Raw genomic sequence first — 16,490 nt, 5'->3', positions numbered from 1 at the left:
GGGAGGTAATTCATTCCACATTCTGTCCTTCTTATCAGCAGGCCCAAAAGGCTTTTTAATGTCTCTTGTCAAAACACACGATATACTGCAATCCTTCCATAAATCAAACAAGGCCTTGAGAGTTGGGACAAGGTGTCAGAGAGCTGTTGTTTGGCTCTCTGTGCAAGAGAGAAATGTAGATAGAGTCCTATGATTCCTTAGCCTAGAGATTAACAAGGAATGATAGAAACACCATGCTCAACATTGGATTTCTCTTTTGCTGGTTTCACATTTTTCTGTCTCCAGCAAAGGAATCTGGCCCCTGCTCTCTTACAACAGGCCTAAGCAGCATCACTTCTTGGGACACACGAAACTCAGAGTGTCAAGTCTATGCCACTTTTTAGCACAGAAATTGCACCATTTTATTTATTTTGTCTTGTCACCAGGGTCTGTCTCCGGCAGGACTCTTGTATGGTTCACAGCAGCATAGCAGGAAGATATTCCTCAGGTTTTAATCATTACATATGTATGCTGTAAAATGCTTCGCAGAGGCTGCATCTGCACTGCAGAAATAATCCAGTTTGATACCACTTTAATTGCCATGGCTCAGTGCTATGGAATTCTGGGAACTGTAGTTTTGGGAATCATTTAGCCTTCTCTGTCAGAGAGATCTGGTGCCACAACAAACAACAGTTTCCAGAATTCCATAGCTCTGAGCCATGGCAACTAAATGGTGTCAAACTGGATTATTTCAGTGTGGATGGAACCTTGCTGAATTACTATTTGTCACATAGCTAGTAAAAATGCAGGAGCCTTGCTAAGAAAAAGCTCTGGCAAGCCTGTTTTACAATATTCATGTCGGGTAGGTCAGGCTGACAGAGAGCAGGCCTCCATAACTGCACTATGCGAAAGATGATAGAAAATCAGACCAAAACAGATAAAAGCATGGAGTGTTACCTATAACTTCAGTTCCCTCACCCATTCTGGTTTGTTTGCTTTGGTTTGTGTTTAGAGACTCTACAGGGGATGAAGGGTGCTTCTGAGAACATGCAGAAAACACCTGTGTAACCAAGTCAGTCAAAAGAGCCAGCTCCAGAGAAACAGAGCGGCAGCACTCACCTTCTTGGGCCTCCTTCCTCAGTAAGCTCTGCTGGAAAAGCTTTCTTCCCAGAGTTTTCTGGAACCAGAAATGAAAACAGCTATAAATAGATTCATAATCTAGACTTGCAAAGGATTATGAATTCATAAAGTTTAAACAGTGGAAATGAGTTGATGTCAGACTGTGTGATAATCATAGCCAGCTCTAAATGTTATCTTCAAAAGCTGACACACATCCCAAGTTTCGTTGCTCAAAATATTCTGAATGGTGAATCCAGTACCTGTTTACTCAGAAGTAAATCCATTTGATTTCAACAGGCTTTACTTTTAGATAAATAGGATTGTAGACTTAAAATCCAGAATATATATTTTTTCGCAACATAATCGGCTATAGTTACAGCCCTCATCATAGCTATAAATGGCCTGTTCCGCACGGGCATAAAGTATGTCCTGGGGATGTACTAGGGTTAGACAAAGTGCGTGCCTTACGCACGCACCTCACCCCAGGACGTCCCCAGGATGTACAAAATGGCGGTGCCCTATGTACACAGTGCCACCATTACGACGTCATGAACGCGCTGCCTCCAATCGGGGTGGCGCGGACATGATGTCTTCGCACCACGCGAGGGCACGTAGAGCGCCCTTTCCGCGACATGAGAAGGAACTCCAAAACGGAGCTCCTTTTGCGGTTTGCATCGCTGGCGCAGCCTTTAGATGGCTGCGCCAGCGACACAAGGGAGAAAGGGGCTAAGTGGCCCCTTTCTCCTCCTCCCTGCCACCATTGGGTGTCCTTGGGGCTTGAAGCCCCGAGGACACCCCTTTCCAGGCCGTGGGGAAGCGGCCTTTTGCCGCTTCCCCGCGGCCTGGAAAGCGGCTGATCGGGGCCTCGGAGGCTGCCATTGTGGCAGCTGAGGCCCCGATCCGGCGGAGAAAGGGCCGGTTACAGGCCGCCCCAAACAGGCGGTCTGTAACGCGCCAATGTCAACCCTCCAACTGCTTGTTTCTCAGCAGTAACTAAAATACCTAACACTGGAATCCCACAATGTTATAAAACCCATTATCCCCTGGTCCCCTTGCTGTTCCACAACAAAAACCAAGGAGTGATGGTAAACACCCCTCTGCCATTAGTCTCTCCCTTCCAGAATGATGCAATTCAGATCCGTTGTTCCCACTTGTTGAACACACTTTGGAACCAATTCTTTCTAAAAGAACCACCAAAGAACTAGTGTCAGGAAAGAGTGGGTTTTTTGCATTTGCCTCATTTCATTGCAATTGAAGCCAGTCACAGTAGGATCGGAACTGGTTTCAAATGGGAACAATGGTCATATAATTCCATCAGCAATTCACTTTAAATCATAGTGGGAACGCAGCCCTAGTTTGACACCTGCCCTATTTTCAGGGGATGGGGTTGGAGTCTTTGAAGGGACTGGAGGTTGTAGGGAAAAACTGCTACAGTTTGCAGCAGTTCTGAGATGCATTTGGATATTTAGGGGCCAAAAAATCATACGCAATTTTTAAAAATGGGAGATCTGAAGGTTTGGAGAGGGATCTCTCAAGGAGCTGAAAACCAGGGCCCCAAGAGTTGCAAGAGGCCCACAAGTTTACACTTTCCTTACCTCTGCCATACTTGTTTGGAAAGCGCCTTTTGCAGCATCTGGAGAGTGCCAGAGAACCAACAGAGCTGCAGTGGCACTCCCTTTCCTAGACCTCTTAGCAGGGTCTCTAGGAAATGCTACAAAAGATGCCTGTGTAATGCTTATCCATTCCAGTTTTGTCATTCAAAAGGTCTGTATAAAGCTTAATGATATATAAACTCATCTCAAATTATGACTAAATGAATGACTTCAAGTCTGTAGCTCCCACTGAGCACCTCTTTCTGATGGCCCCCACTCCCCCGCTTCTCATACTTGCGTCTCACTCTGGGGAGAAAAGTGTGATATCAACTGAGTAAACAAATGGCCTCTCTTTCGCTCTGTGCCAGCATACCAAGGCTCTCCTGCAAAGCCTTTCGAAGCACGCTCTGGAAAATCTCCTCAAACTGTGCGTCAGTGAGGCAACCTTCATTCTGTCAAGGGATGAGCAAACAAAACAGCAATAACACAACAAGGAACCCTTTTGTTGCATGACAAACACAGGCATCCAACTAGCACAGGTGAGGCGGCTTTTTAAAACCCGCTTGGGAAACTTCAGTTGGTCCAAAAAATGGCAGGCAAACTTTCATTTGGTGCCAAACAAACAGTGGATCTTGGCCTGGTTTTGTTCTGGCTGCACTGGTTACCAACTGATTCATTTCAAAACACTTCTGTACAGCTTTTCATTTAAAACAAGCAAAGCAGTTCACACTCAATAGATTGAGTGTGATATATAATAGTAGCTAAATATATATATAATATATAATAGTAGCTAAATTATAAAACTATAACACATGTTAACACTATAAAATATAAATGTTATTAATATTTAATTAACTATTTCTTATGTATATTCTCCTGTCTTCTTTTCTGGTATAGGACCCAATGCAGCTCCTATCAAATCAAAATAAGTACAGTAGGCCCTTGGTAGGATCCACTGGGGTTTGGTTCCAGGATCCCCTATGGATACCAAAATCTGTGGATGCTCAAGTCCCATCAAATACAACGGGGTGTTACTACTACTACTACTACTACTACTACAATGGGCCCTTGGTATCTGCTGGGTTTAGGGACTGGATACCAAAATCTGGATGCTCAACTCCCATTAAATACAGTGGCTTAGTAAAATGGTGTTCCTGATATAAAATGACAAAATCAAAGCTTGCTTTTGGAATTTATATCATTTCTTAATTGTTTCAAGATGCGGATGGTTGAATCTGGGGATAAAAAAACCCAAGAATACAGATGGCTGACACCTAAAACCAATTTGATGCAAAAGTCTTATAAAAATAATCCCAAACAATGAAATAAACAGTACTATTAAAAATACTACGCTAAAACAGTTTTGTTGTCTTTTTTTTTTAAACCATGTTGTGGGGGACCTTGAGCCTTAGGAGACAGGCAAGACGCAAAGGAACTAAATTAAAGGTGGCGGCAATGTTGTCACAACAACAGTGACATACATTTCCTGTCCCTCTCCTAAACTAAATGGTACTTTGGAGCCTCTTGACTTCAAGGGCCACCTGCTCTCCTAGCATCCTACCTGGCTCTGGATCTGCCTTATGTGCATCCAAAGGAGTGAATATAAGAAACTAGGCATAGTGACAGAACTGAGGCTTTGGAGTCTTTTCCCTGTGAAGATCTGCCTGGCTCTCAAGATGTTTTTCAAACAGAAAATGGCGTATTCTGTTTTGCTTATCCAGAACAAACCCCATAATTCCGTAGGATCTAGCCATGACATTTAAAGTGGACTCACCATGCTATAAATATGTAATGTGAAACTGTGCTATGAGTGTGGAATGGGTGTCTTTTAGAGGCAGGAGGTTTTATAGGGGAGGGAGGGAGGAAGGTATGCTTCTTAGAGGGTTGTATTCCCTACCTGAGCCGCCAAGGCAAGGATCCAGAGCATCTCCTATGCTAAAGATTTGACTCAGAAATCCTTCCTCAAGGCAGCAAAACATACATCTCCACCTACCTTTTTGGTCTTGCCCAGATTGTTTTTCAATCTTGGTTCCTTTTCTGTACTAGTAGTTCCCTTTTTCTGCCTCCTCTTTGGGGTTTTGGCAGCTTTCATGCATTTGGTTGCCACTCCATCTCCTGCAATTTGGCTCAGAAGAGCAGAAGTCCCTTTTGCGTCTGCATCTTTTTGTTCTCCTGGGAGTTTGTCCGATTTCTTTTTTGCAAGGGAAACATGGTGGGGTCTAGCAAAGTTCATTTTTACAATCAGTTTCGTGACCGCTGAAAACATTAAAAACATAGCCTAATGTTTATAATACCCAAATAACAGTGATAGTATGCACTAAACAGCAACGTTTGTACAGGTAACGTCCAGGGCCTGCAAATGGACAAATGGCCAAATGGCCATGGAGTTGTGTGGTGCCAAAAATAACTTTCCTGGCATTGCTATTGTCAGAGAGGGCTGGCTCAGGACATTTTGGGAGCTGAGACAGAAAACCCTCCATATGCTTTTCTACACGCTCCCCAGCTAACCTGGGCCACTGTCCACCATCTTCAGCATCCATTTGAATGTTCCAGAAATGCAAGTGCTCTCTCCAAGTGAAGGCCAGCTGGGAACGAAACTCAAAAAACTGACAACAAACACTATAAATATTATAGGTTTGGCAACCCTCAAGCCCTCTGAGGACTGACTTAGGGACCTGGGTATATTTAGTCTGGAGATGAGAAGGTTAAGAGGTGATATGATGATAGCCCTGTTTAAATATTTGAAGGGATGTCATAGTGAGGATGGAGCAAGCTTGTTTTCTGCTGCACCAGAGAACAGGACATGGAACAGTGGGTGCAAACTACAGGGGAAAAGATTCTACGTCAACACTGACTAGTTGAACTTATGTTCATTTATCTTAAGGGTACTATACAGTACTATCAAGTTTAATGAACACCATTTGGTGTGGAAGCTCTGGGTAAGAGCAGGAACTGGGGGGGGGGAGGTCTTCCTCTCTCTAGTTTTTCAATAGACATCCAGTGTGTGTGTCTGTTGGGGGAGGCATGTATCAGCCTAGCTATTTCTCCCTCCATTCTAGAACTGGTTAGCAGACTACATGGCAAACTCTATGTAATTTCTTCAGGGACTTGCTAAAAATGAGTGTAGAAAATGGTTGGGTTACTATTTGCAGCCCTACAGAGAACAATAGCCCTGCTGCCCCTTCAGCAGTACCCACCCACCCACAATATTCTTCCCAAAGTACTTATTTTAAAAGATATATACTGTGTATTTAAAAACAAAAAATAGAATGCAAGTGGATCTTACCACCTTTATTCTTCCGGCTTCTCATTGTGCATAAGAGTGTTTTGTCTGTATTCGTCCACCTTGTTTTAAAAAGGATGAGGAGACGTAGGTTTTAAAAGTATGTCAAAATATATACATTACATTGTTCTTTGTAAAGATACCAAAGATACTAGAATTTCTTCTCAGTTGCTAATCCTAATACTCCAATCTAGCCACAATTGGTGAGCTGGACTCAGCACATGGACATAACAATTTTATAGAAATGCATGTGAATGTGTGTGTGTGTGTGAGAGAGAGAGAGAGAGAGAGAGAGTGAAAAAGAACCTGGATTAATTAATTCAGAATCTAGAAAGAACTACTTTTGCCCATTGCAGCAATTAAAGGAACCTGTGGACAAAGCGGGAAGAGGAGAGAGAAACTGGGATATTTTGGAAAGCAGCTGAAACAGTGAGATGGCAAAGGGTTTTTCAGGACTGCCCCTGCTATACTGGGACAGTTGGAGGGTATGGCATTTGTAATAATAATAATAATAATAATAATAATAATTTGTTTTATTTATATACCGCTATTCCAAAGATCATAGCGGTGAACAGCAAGTAAGCTAATTAGCAAGTAAGCTAATTAATGTGATCATTCAAATGGAAATGGAAATCTACAGTTTCCCCCTCCAGTCTTATACAAGTAGGAAGAACGGATTTCTACTTGTGCTGTCAATATAAAAAGCAGAAATCACTCCTCTTTCTCATAAACTGAAGGCAGGATTGGGCAACAACAGAGGGCAGCTGCAGGGGCAGCTTTGTCCCTCTGCCCCACTTCAGTGGGCTCCACGCTCTGGAAATAATAATAACAATAAGAAGAAGACCTGGCTGTTGTGTGGTTGAAAACAAAACCAGGTGTGACTTCCCATGCCTCTTTTCAGCCAATTCCAGCTGGTTTCCAAGGCCTTTGTGTAGGGCTGAGTGGGGGGCTCTTCTTTGATATGCAACAATTTTTTTGCTATGTGGGGGGACAATTTGGGCTTGAGGCTGATGCGGGGTCTGGCAAAAAAGTCTGGCGGTCCCACATCCTGCAACCCATGGACAGCAATTTCTCCACTCCAGACCCACAGGTTCCTGCCTATAGCACAGCTGGAAAAGGCATGGGACTCTACTCATAGGAGTTTATCACACGGGACAGACGGATCCCGTGCAGAAACTGAATTTGAAGTAGAGAAAGTGGGTAGATTTTCAAACGCCGTTGGGGCTTAACCCAAAAGCGGGTAGATCTTCAGACAATGTTTGTGTGAAGGCGAAATAACGTGGCATTGATCAGAACAGAAAGTCACCAAACCCCACTCCTTTTCACTTTTGTGAACTTCTGAATACAGTATAAAAAGGAGTGGGTTTTGGAGACTTTCCATTGGGGTTAAAGTCACGTTATTTCGCCTTTACACAAACAAGTCTGGAAAACAACCCACTTTTGCAGGGATTTTTCCAGACTTTTAAATCCCATTTCTGCTGGGATTTCAGCAGCTTGCCTCCGTCTGACAAACTCCATGGAATCAGGGAGAAGGAGGAGGAGGAGGAGGAGGAGGGAAATATAAGATCCAAATAATACTGGAGGGAGCATTCTCAATACCAAACCTTGGCACACTTCCCAAGGCCTGATCTGTATTTCCCCACACATTAAAGTCTTCTTCAGCGCAAAGGGGATGCAGTCAGAAGTTCAGAGAGAAGTGTCCTTTCACCCCCAAAAGGTGCCAATCCCCCTTCATCAGAGGAGACACCACACGGCTGTAATGTCACCCTCTCCAGGTGTTTTGCCCCAGAGAAGCGGCCTTGGCTGAGTGTGGGCAAATGTGTTCAAACCTGAGAAGCACAACTCCAAGAAAGCAAAGAGAGCAGAAGGTTGCCTTCAAGGCAGACTGAAAAGTCTGAATCTTAGGAGAGAAGGGGGAAAGACTAGATGCAAACTGCAAACACCTGTGCTCTTTGCTTTCCCAGACAATCTGCTTGAGGGCTGCTGGATGCATCTGGCTGGCCATTCCCTGCAGAAATAGAAGTGTCCCTCCTCCCAGGATGCTCACAATTGTGTTTTTGTTTGCTAAAAAAGACCTGCAGATGCTCTCAAGAAGCAGCACAAAAGTCCCAAGAGGGCCTGAAGAAGTCCTTATGCGCATTCATGAGCTGAGAGCATCCGGCTTCTTAGAGACTAAGAGGACCCTTGTTTTAAACATCCTGAGATAGGTCTCCTTTTTTCTTTGTCTATTTCATTGAATGTTCTCCAGTCCCGTCCCGTCCCCTTATTTTGGCCACTCTTTGTAACAGGGCGATGGATCTAAGCATTCTTTGGTCTTCTTTGATTAAATTTAATTCATTAGGAAAATTTAAAGAGGATTGGACTCCGGTAATGTAATTTTTGGAAAAACTTTTGTACTTTAAAGTTAAATCAAATGACTAACGGACTGGATCCTTACAAAACGACTGAATTAAATCAAGAAGGAAACAATAGTATATTATAAATCCAACTAAAGTTAGTAACATACTATAAGTTACAAATCTGATGGTGTTTGAGAATATGACTTTTGTTAATCGGATAATATGAATTACCAAGAAGATATGTTTTGGGAATTAGATAGATGGGTTAAAGATATAAATGATGCAAAATAACTAATTTTTCAATTTGTCTCGAAGACTGTAAGGACGCTTAACAACTGAGGCAATTACAGAAATGTATGTTATATTATTTGGCAAGAAAAGTAACGGATATAGGAAAACTTAACTAACTCAAAAAGGGAGAGGCGGTTTTGTGTTTTATTTTGTTGTTTGTATGTACAGCGCTGTGTAAATCTATGGTGCTATATAAATAAAGCATATTTATAATAATAAATATATTATTATTATTATTATTATTTATTAACTAGTGATCTAGCTTTTGAAGTCTTCATCTTTTAAAATTGGTTGTTAGTAATAGGTTGTATGTCTGTATGGGTAAGGTATTGTATACAATATGTAATGTAATGTAATATGTTTATTGGTTTTGTGGGGGTTTTATATGTATTTTCAATAAACCATTAAAAAAAGAATTATTTGGTCTAGTTTAGAGCTTTTCACATGCACTTAAATTGTTCAAAAGTACAAATCAAATTGCATTAAGAATTGCTATGACTAACTGTAAAAGCAAAACACTTTTGTTATGTGGTTTGAGCGCAAGGAAGGTTTAACACCGGTGTCCCTCAGCCACAAAGAAAGGTCAGGTACTGAAATTTTGTAGGAACAAAAGAATGAAAGAAGGCTAGGCTTCAGAAACAAACAAGCGACAGTTCGCTTTCTGAGGCCTTTCTGGGGTTTGTCTTGAATGGGTTTTTTCTCACCAAGTTTTAAAAAACAAATTATATGTACAGTACTGACTTTCCATATCTGGATTTGTTTAAAGAGATTTCTGCCTGTTCATCAGGCTCATAGCCATGCCTTTGGGGTTATCTCCTTTCTGAGTACAGTATAAAGCTTTCAAGACAGTAGGATCTTAAGGGCAGTCAATCTGACAAATTCAGTATCTTTTTTACCCCCAGAGCCTAAATCCACTGCCACTAACTACTCACCCAAAGCCTCAGATCTTAACTTGAAAAGGTTTAATTTTACTTCTCTTTTAGGTGCGGCCTAGAAGCAGAAAAAGTAAATGTCTGAATATTATACGTACAGTTGGTTCGAAAGTCCAGACGTTTCTATCAGATTTCTAGAAAAGATTTTAAAAACACAACTGTTACTATATTATGAAAAGAAGACCTGGAGTCTAACGTAAAGTTACTGTACCTTTATATCAGTATAAATAAACAAGCTCACACACTTCTTGACTGTATGGATTGTCTTACGTGTTTCTTTTGGACTGTGGCAATGAAGCTGGCCTTTGCAAGGAGATCTGCAGCCAGGAGACTGCTGTGTCTCTCTGCGCTTTTGGACTGGGCTACAATCTGGAAACTAGAAACTAGGGTTGCACAAGGAACCTTTAAATCAGGGTGCTTTGGGGCCTGAGGCTAAATTCAACCCTGATTGTTATTCTCACTTCTGTTATTATTTTCATTAAATTATATTTTATACATAAAGACCATATAAAAACACTGTGGAGCCATTTGCGAGATAAATGTGGAGAGAACATGATTCAAAAACGACCCAAAAGCACTTCTGACAAGTTTATTATAGATCCCAGAAGATGCCATGAACCACTTAGAATATAAATGTTTTAAAACAACTGAGGTATTATTATTACTATTGTGACTACATTATTATCTATAAGTTGCCATAATTGTCCACTTTTACCAGGGACAAAATGTGGAACAAATTCAAGACCAAACTGTAGGACAACTGCAGGACAGAACTCAGCCCAAAATGTAGGACATTGAAGAAAAATGGTGGACCTTAAATGTCCTACATTTTGAGCTGAGTTTTGTCCTGCAGTTGCCCTACAGTTTGGTCTTGAATTTGTCCTACATTTTGTCCCTGGTAAAAGTGGACAATTATGGCAACCTCCTTCTCCCAAAATTGGGACTCAGGAACAGTGCTATCTGAATGTTTTGGCAAGACAGCTTTGGCTTCCGTTGTCTTCAGCTGCTCAAAATAGTATTTTAGAACATTCTGGATAACTACTGTACTTTTACATTTGATTTTGAGAAGAAGATGGAAGCTGCCTTCACTTTTAAATGGCCAGTAGTCACATTAACATATATGCCTTCGTTATCATTGTACACTGCTTTGACATTTTTCATATTTAATAGCAGTAATTAAATTAACAAAGGAGGACGAAATATAGCTTTGTGTGGTTCATGCTGGCTATGGGGTTTTTAATTAATAATAATAATAATAATAATAATAAAACTTTAATTTATATTCTGCTTTTTGTTACCTCAATCAAAGCGGCGTACAACCTTTAAAAAATGCAATATATACAATTCCCCCCCTTGAAAAAGGATTAAACAATTCTATGCAATTAAAGCCACACACAAATATATATATATATATATATATATATATATATATAGCTATTTTTTATACAAATGCACCTGTGTGAAAATGCAGAGGAAAGTCCTATGGCCAATACTCATATATAATATCTCCATATATTAATTTTTATATATATATAAACCACTAGGGCCCAATCTTCTTTTAAGTGTATACATGCATTTTTAAAACTGTTTTAGCCCTTTCCTCTGTTTCAACTGGATATAATAGGCCTTTGTCAAATTACTTTACCATGTAAAATAACACTTTACATGATAAATGGCCATGTACATTTTAAATGGTACATATTTTACATTCCTTATTTCATGCTAACTTTGCTTATCCCTGCCAAGCCCTCAGGACAGAGGACGGGATGGAAATATTTGTAATACATTTATCTTAGTCTGTTTTTAACTTAACTATATTTTATGCAGTTTTATATTTTTATTGTATAATTTTAAGTGATTTTATATATAGATGTTTTGTTTGAATTTTATAATGATGTTAAAGGTTTCATCTGCGATCCACTTTGGGTCCCTCCAGGAAGAAAGGCAGGATGTAAATGAAATGAAATAAAACATTGCAGATATTGCCAGGACACAACAATATAAATTAAAGAGAAAACAATAAACAAACACATCACTAGAAGCATCTGGCAGCAATGTGGTGAAAACATGTTGAAAAGCAGTGAGGTAATAATATAACAATGAATATGAAAGTGGTTTCTAGATAGAAGTGGTAAAGTTTACATATATATATATATATATATATGTAAGAGAAATAAAGATTGCTGTAGAGAACTTTTAACCCAGCCTGATAAGCAGAAGGCCAAAGTATGTGGGAGGGATGTAAAATAATGTAAATATATATATGGAAACATAATATGAAATCCTGTCAATAAGAACTGCTTTTGACAGGGCATGATATCAAGATACGGAAATGGAAATAATCATGTGGGCGCATTAGAAAACGCTGATGGTAAGATGCATAAAAGAGTAAAAAATTAATGTGAAAAATAATGATAAATAAATAAAATTGTGCTCATTCTCTCAAAGTATGAGGTAAGAAAGGAAGCCTTTTCTGCCTCGTTAGTCGAGGACTTGGTTCTTTTTATTTTAAACTCAAATTGCAGCGCTTCCTAATCACCTCATTAAACGCCAAAGGACGTTTCCTGAGGTAAAAATCCTCCCTTTTAAGGTTGGAAACTTGGCGCCTTTTTTCAGCCCTTCGCGCCAAAAATGGTCCGCCGCTCTGCGCATGCGCGTCTCAGCCACACGCCCTCGTTCTTGCAAAGTGCACTGCGCATGCGCTCACTCACCCTCCATCCGGGCCCCTGCTGTAGACGCAGCGTATGAATGACTCATGGAATGTGGACGGCTCTTCCCCTTCTCGCCCACAGCCGCCGAGACTGCGCATGCTCGGAAGCAGGGCTCTACAGTACTACGGAGAGCCGAGAGGGACTAAAGAGTGTGGAGTCGCAAACCCACGTGGAAGGCAGCCAGAAAGCTGGTTTAGACTGAAAATAATGGCTTCTTTGGAGCTTTTACATCATCTTCTTCCCCTAGGAAGTCCTTACTCTTTGGAGGGACTACACCTCCCATAAGCCCTGGTAATGCCTGGGGGATAATGGGAGTTGTAGTTCCCCCAATATTTACCTTTACCCAACTTCTGCATAGACGTTTGCCTAATGACTAGGGAGTAAGCCCCATTGAACGCACCAGGGCTTCAGTTCAGAGTTTAAAACGAGGCCTAATAGTGCATTCTGAATCCTCACCTTGAGAGAGACACAGCAGGCTGGAAGGAAGGAAGGATGACCAACAGCCCTGCAAAGGAGGCCTGGTTTCACACTCTCCAGAGATTGCCAGGTTATTAATCCTTGCTCTGTGGCCTTTGCTTTGCCTGGAGGCCAGTTTGCTCCTTTGCTGCTGGAGAGATCGGCTGCTTTGCTCCAAAAGGGGCCTTAATATCAGGACTTAGATCTTGTAGCACCTCCGAGGCTCACGGAAAGAAAGAAGTTGGCAGCAGGAGCTTTCCTAGACTTCGGTCTACTTCCTCAGATGCATTTGTCAGACTGCGTATTCTAACATTTATTTATATATGCTGCCCTTTCCCAAAACTGGGACTCAGAGCACCTTACAATATTAAAACACAGTACAACTGAACAGAGAGAGATCTTGCAGCACCTTTGAGACTCACTGAAAGAAAGAAAGACGTTGGCAGCATGAGGAGCTTTCCTAGACTAAAGTCTACTTCCTCAGATGCATTTAGATTCAATAATAGAGCTCTTATAGTACCTTTAAGACTCACTGAAAGAAAGAAGTTGGCAGCAAGAGTTTTCCTAGAGTTCAGTCTTCTTCCTCAGATAGCTTTGAATTCTCACACAGTTAAAAACATACAAAAGTGACACGTTAAAATAGAATTAAATTATTACAGTGTTTAAACAGATTGGAGGCTTAAGTCTAGGAAAACGCATGCTGGCAATTTGTTTATTTCAGTGAGTGCCAGAGGTGCTACAAGACCTCTTTTACAGACTGATCTAGCTATACCTTTGAATCCTAATAACACTTTGCTCATTTTAATAGAATTCAAAGATATAGCTGTGTTAGTCTGTAGAATCAGTACATAGAGAGATCTTGTAGCAACTTTGAGGCTCAAAGAAAGAAAGAAGTTGGCAGCATGAGGAGCTCTCCTAGACTTCAGTCTTCTTCCTCAGAAGCATTTGGTGGAGTGGAAGCCAGGCAAGGACACACACACACACACACACACACACACACTTCAAATGGCAAGTCCTTTGTGTATGGAAATGAAGTTGTAGGTCCAGCTTTAACGACGGCCATCAGTGCACAAAGGCGATAGGAAACTGGTCTTTGGACATGGAGATGAAGTAGCAGGTCCAATTTTGCAATGGGACTAACCTGTGATGTGGGGAATATATGGATGAGGATGGGGTCAGATAGTGTTGAAGTGTGTATTGTAGTGAGTCAGGAAACCACTATCTTTGTTCAATCCATTGCTGAGGGACTGTAATTTGTGGATGAATTCCAGTTGTCCTGTTTCTCTTTCCAATGTACCTTTGTAGTTCTTTGGTTCAAGGTCTGAGATGGCCAGGGAGACAGAAACATTCTGCCACCACTTTTTGTGTATTCCCTTTCCTAATGTCTGAGGTACAGTATGTCCATTTATTCTCTGGCGCAGGGACTGGCCTGTTTGCCAAGTGCTGAAGGGCGCTGCAGACATAGCATGGCGTAGATCACATGGGACTGAGGGCCACAAAAACGGCCTTGGAAGGCCGCCTGCAGCCCCAAGGACACACTTCAGTATTTCCCTCTTGCTCTAAGAGATTTTCGGGTATCAATCCAGGCTGCCCTAGCGAAGCCAGCCTTGGAGTCTCCTTTGTATGCTTTCCCTTTCCAGCCACATTGGAAGACAAGTCACTACTGAGATGGGTAAAAAGTGAAGCCATTTTCTGAACTTCATCCTCCAACAGCCCTGTAGCCAGCATAGTCGATCCTGAGGGATGCTGGGAGTTGGTGCCAAATAATACCTTGTGAGCCAAAGCATTCTCAGCATCCAAGCCACTAAATCCCCCCTTCAAGTGAAAAAGAGAACAGAAAACAGCCCTTACTGTCAGGACATTCCTCCAAATGTTGAGCTGGGATCTCTTATCCTGGAGCTTGCATCCATTGCTCCATTGGGTCCTAGTCTCTGGAGCAGCAGGAAAAAAGGCTTGCTCCCTCCTCCTCAATATGACATCCCTTCAAGTATTTAAACAGGGCTATCCTATCCCCTCTTAACCTTCTCTTCTCCAGGCTGAACATCCCCAGCTCCCTGAGTCATTCCTTATAGGGCTTCATGGTTTCCAGACCTTTCACCATTTTAGTCGCCCTCCTTTGAACACAAGGCTCCAGTTTCTCAATGTCCTTTTTGAATTGTGGTGCCCAGAACTGGATGAAATATTATTCCTGACCAAAGCAGAATAGAGTGGCACTATGACTTCCCTTGATGTAGAGACTATACTTCTATTGATGCAGCCTACAATTGCATTGGCCTTTTTAGCTGCCGCATCACACTCTTGACTCATGTTCAACTTGTTGTCTACTAGAACCCCAAGATCCCTTTCACACGTAGAAGTCTCTTGTTCAGCCATGTTTCCCCCATAATCCTATATCTGTGCATTTCATTTTTCTGTCCAAAGAGCAGTACCTTACATTTCTCTGTGCTGAATTTCATTTTGTTAGCTTTGGCCCAGCTTTCTATATATATTATCATCGCCATTTATTTATAGAGCACTATCACTGTACATGTCTGAGAGTATATATACACACACACACTTTATATATCTATCACCCTTCTGGGATTAGAGGTAAAAAGAAAAAGGGGTCCAGGTTTGTTAAATGCTCCTTATGGCTGCTGCCACACTGCAGGAATAGAACAGTTTGATACCACTTTAACACCCACAGCTCCATGCTATGGAATTCTGGGATTTGTAGTTTGTTATGGCACCACAGCCCTCTGGCAGAGAAAGCTAAGTACTGTATCTCACTAAACTACAAATCAATGTATGAATTTATAGTGTAAATTTACATTGCAAAGTTTATAGCGCTTTATAAATCAAGCTTAATAATAATAAATCCCAGAATTCCATAGTACTGGGCCATGGCTGCATTAATTCTTCAGTGCCGATGCAGCACTGCACGAGAACTGTCACAGGAGGCCCTTCCTCAGAGCCTTCTCTCCACATTCGTTGCCTGAAAAGAGCTTCCTTCCTTTCTGCCTTGGAATGGAAACACAGCCCTGAGTTTGTTTACGCATCTATTGCGCCTGCGCAGTTCGGGAAAGGAGGCGGCGGGCGGTCCTCCCACGCATGCGCAGCACTTCCCTTAAAACTACAACTCCCGGCGTACGTTGCGCGGCTAAGGAAAGCGAAGCCGTGTGGCCGTTGACAACTCTCCATATTGGGAACCCTTTAAAAACAGTTTCCCCTTTTATTTTCCCTTCCTGTAAACAAAATAAATATCTGAAGGGGTTGATGCCCAAAGCACCATTTTGCTCAAAATACAGTCTCTCTGATACTTTGTGAGGAGGCTGTTTTCCTCACAGCGACGGCGCCGAGGGGGACAGTTTAGGAGTCTAACACAATGCCTGAGAAAAACAATGGCCAGGGTTTGCGGCGGTTGACAGCTCGCTTCCTGTCACAGAGCGATTTTCTTTAACGCTTTCAGCGTGGGAAAAATATATATCTACTTGGGTTTTTTGTTGCGACTTAAAAGCTTGAAGTAACACTGCTGCAGGCGTTTGCTTAGGGCCGCTCTCTTCGAGCAAGGACCCTCCGGAGAACGAGTGTTGAACTCTGATTGGCTAGAGGCAGTGCAACGCTGCCCTCCTATTGGCCGAAATACGAACAAGGAGGCGGGACGAAGAAGGGGAGCGGCGGCTTCGGGCTCCCTCAGAGCAAAGCATCCTGATTGGCTCCCGATCCACGCGGGTGGTGAGGGTGCCTGGCTTTGATTGGCTCTTACTACGATGAGGGGGCGTGGCCTTTTCCGACCCCACCCTCGGCGT

The 16,490-nt window shown here is 42.0% G+C and overlaps 1 protein-coding gene across 14 annotated transcripts in view; it reads right to left on the bottom strand.

Moving 5' to 3' along the window:
- The window catches only part of ZCWPW1 (zinc finger CW-type and PWWP domain containing 1), a 30,509-nt gene extending 17,668 nt beyond the window's left edge, over positions 1-12,841 (bottom strand). For 3 of the 14 annotated variants that reach the window (XM_042477521.1, XM_042477526.1, XM_042477525.1), the window contains exons 1-6: positions 12,075-12,197; positions 9,634-9,669; positions 5,977-6,035; positions 4,684-4,946; positions 3,064-3,142; positions 1,099-1,156 (exon numbers count right to left, since the gene is read on the bottom strand). In XM_042477521.1, the coding sequence (XP_042333455.1) occupies positions 1,099-1,156; positions 3,064-3,142; positions 4,684-4,946; positions 5,977-6,035; positions 9,634-9,669; positions 12,075-12,187 (608 nt within the window). In that variant the 5' untranslated portion in view covers positions 12,188-12,197. Of the gene's footprint in view, positions 1-1,098; positions 1,157-3,063; positions 3,143-4,683; positions 4,947-5,976; positions 6,036-9,535; positions 9,594-9,633; positions 9,670-9,746; positions 9,919-12,074; positions 12,198-12,246; positions 12,349-12,702 lie in introns of those variants that run through there. The other 11 variants (XM_042477533.1, XM_042477529.1, XM_042477523.1 and 8 more) reach the window with 11 other exon arrangements.
- Positions 12,842-16,490: the final 3,649 nt, after the last annotated feature.

The sequence above is a fragment of the Sceloporus undulatus genome, chromosome 6, assembly GCF_019175285.1.
Source record: "Sceloporus undulatus isolate JIND9_A2432 ecotype Alabama chromosome 6, SceUnd_v1.1, whole genome shotgun sequence".
In the NCBI taxonomy this organism is placed as follows: Eukaryota; Metazoa; Chordata; class Lepidosauria; order Squamata; family Phrynosomatidae; genus Sceloporus; species Sceloporus undulatus.
This window is presented reverse-complemented; position numbering and strand designations above follow the sequence as displayed.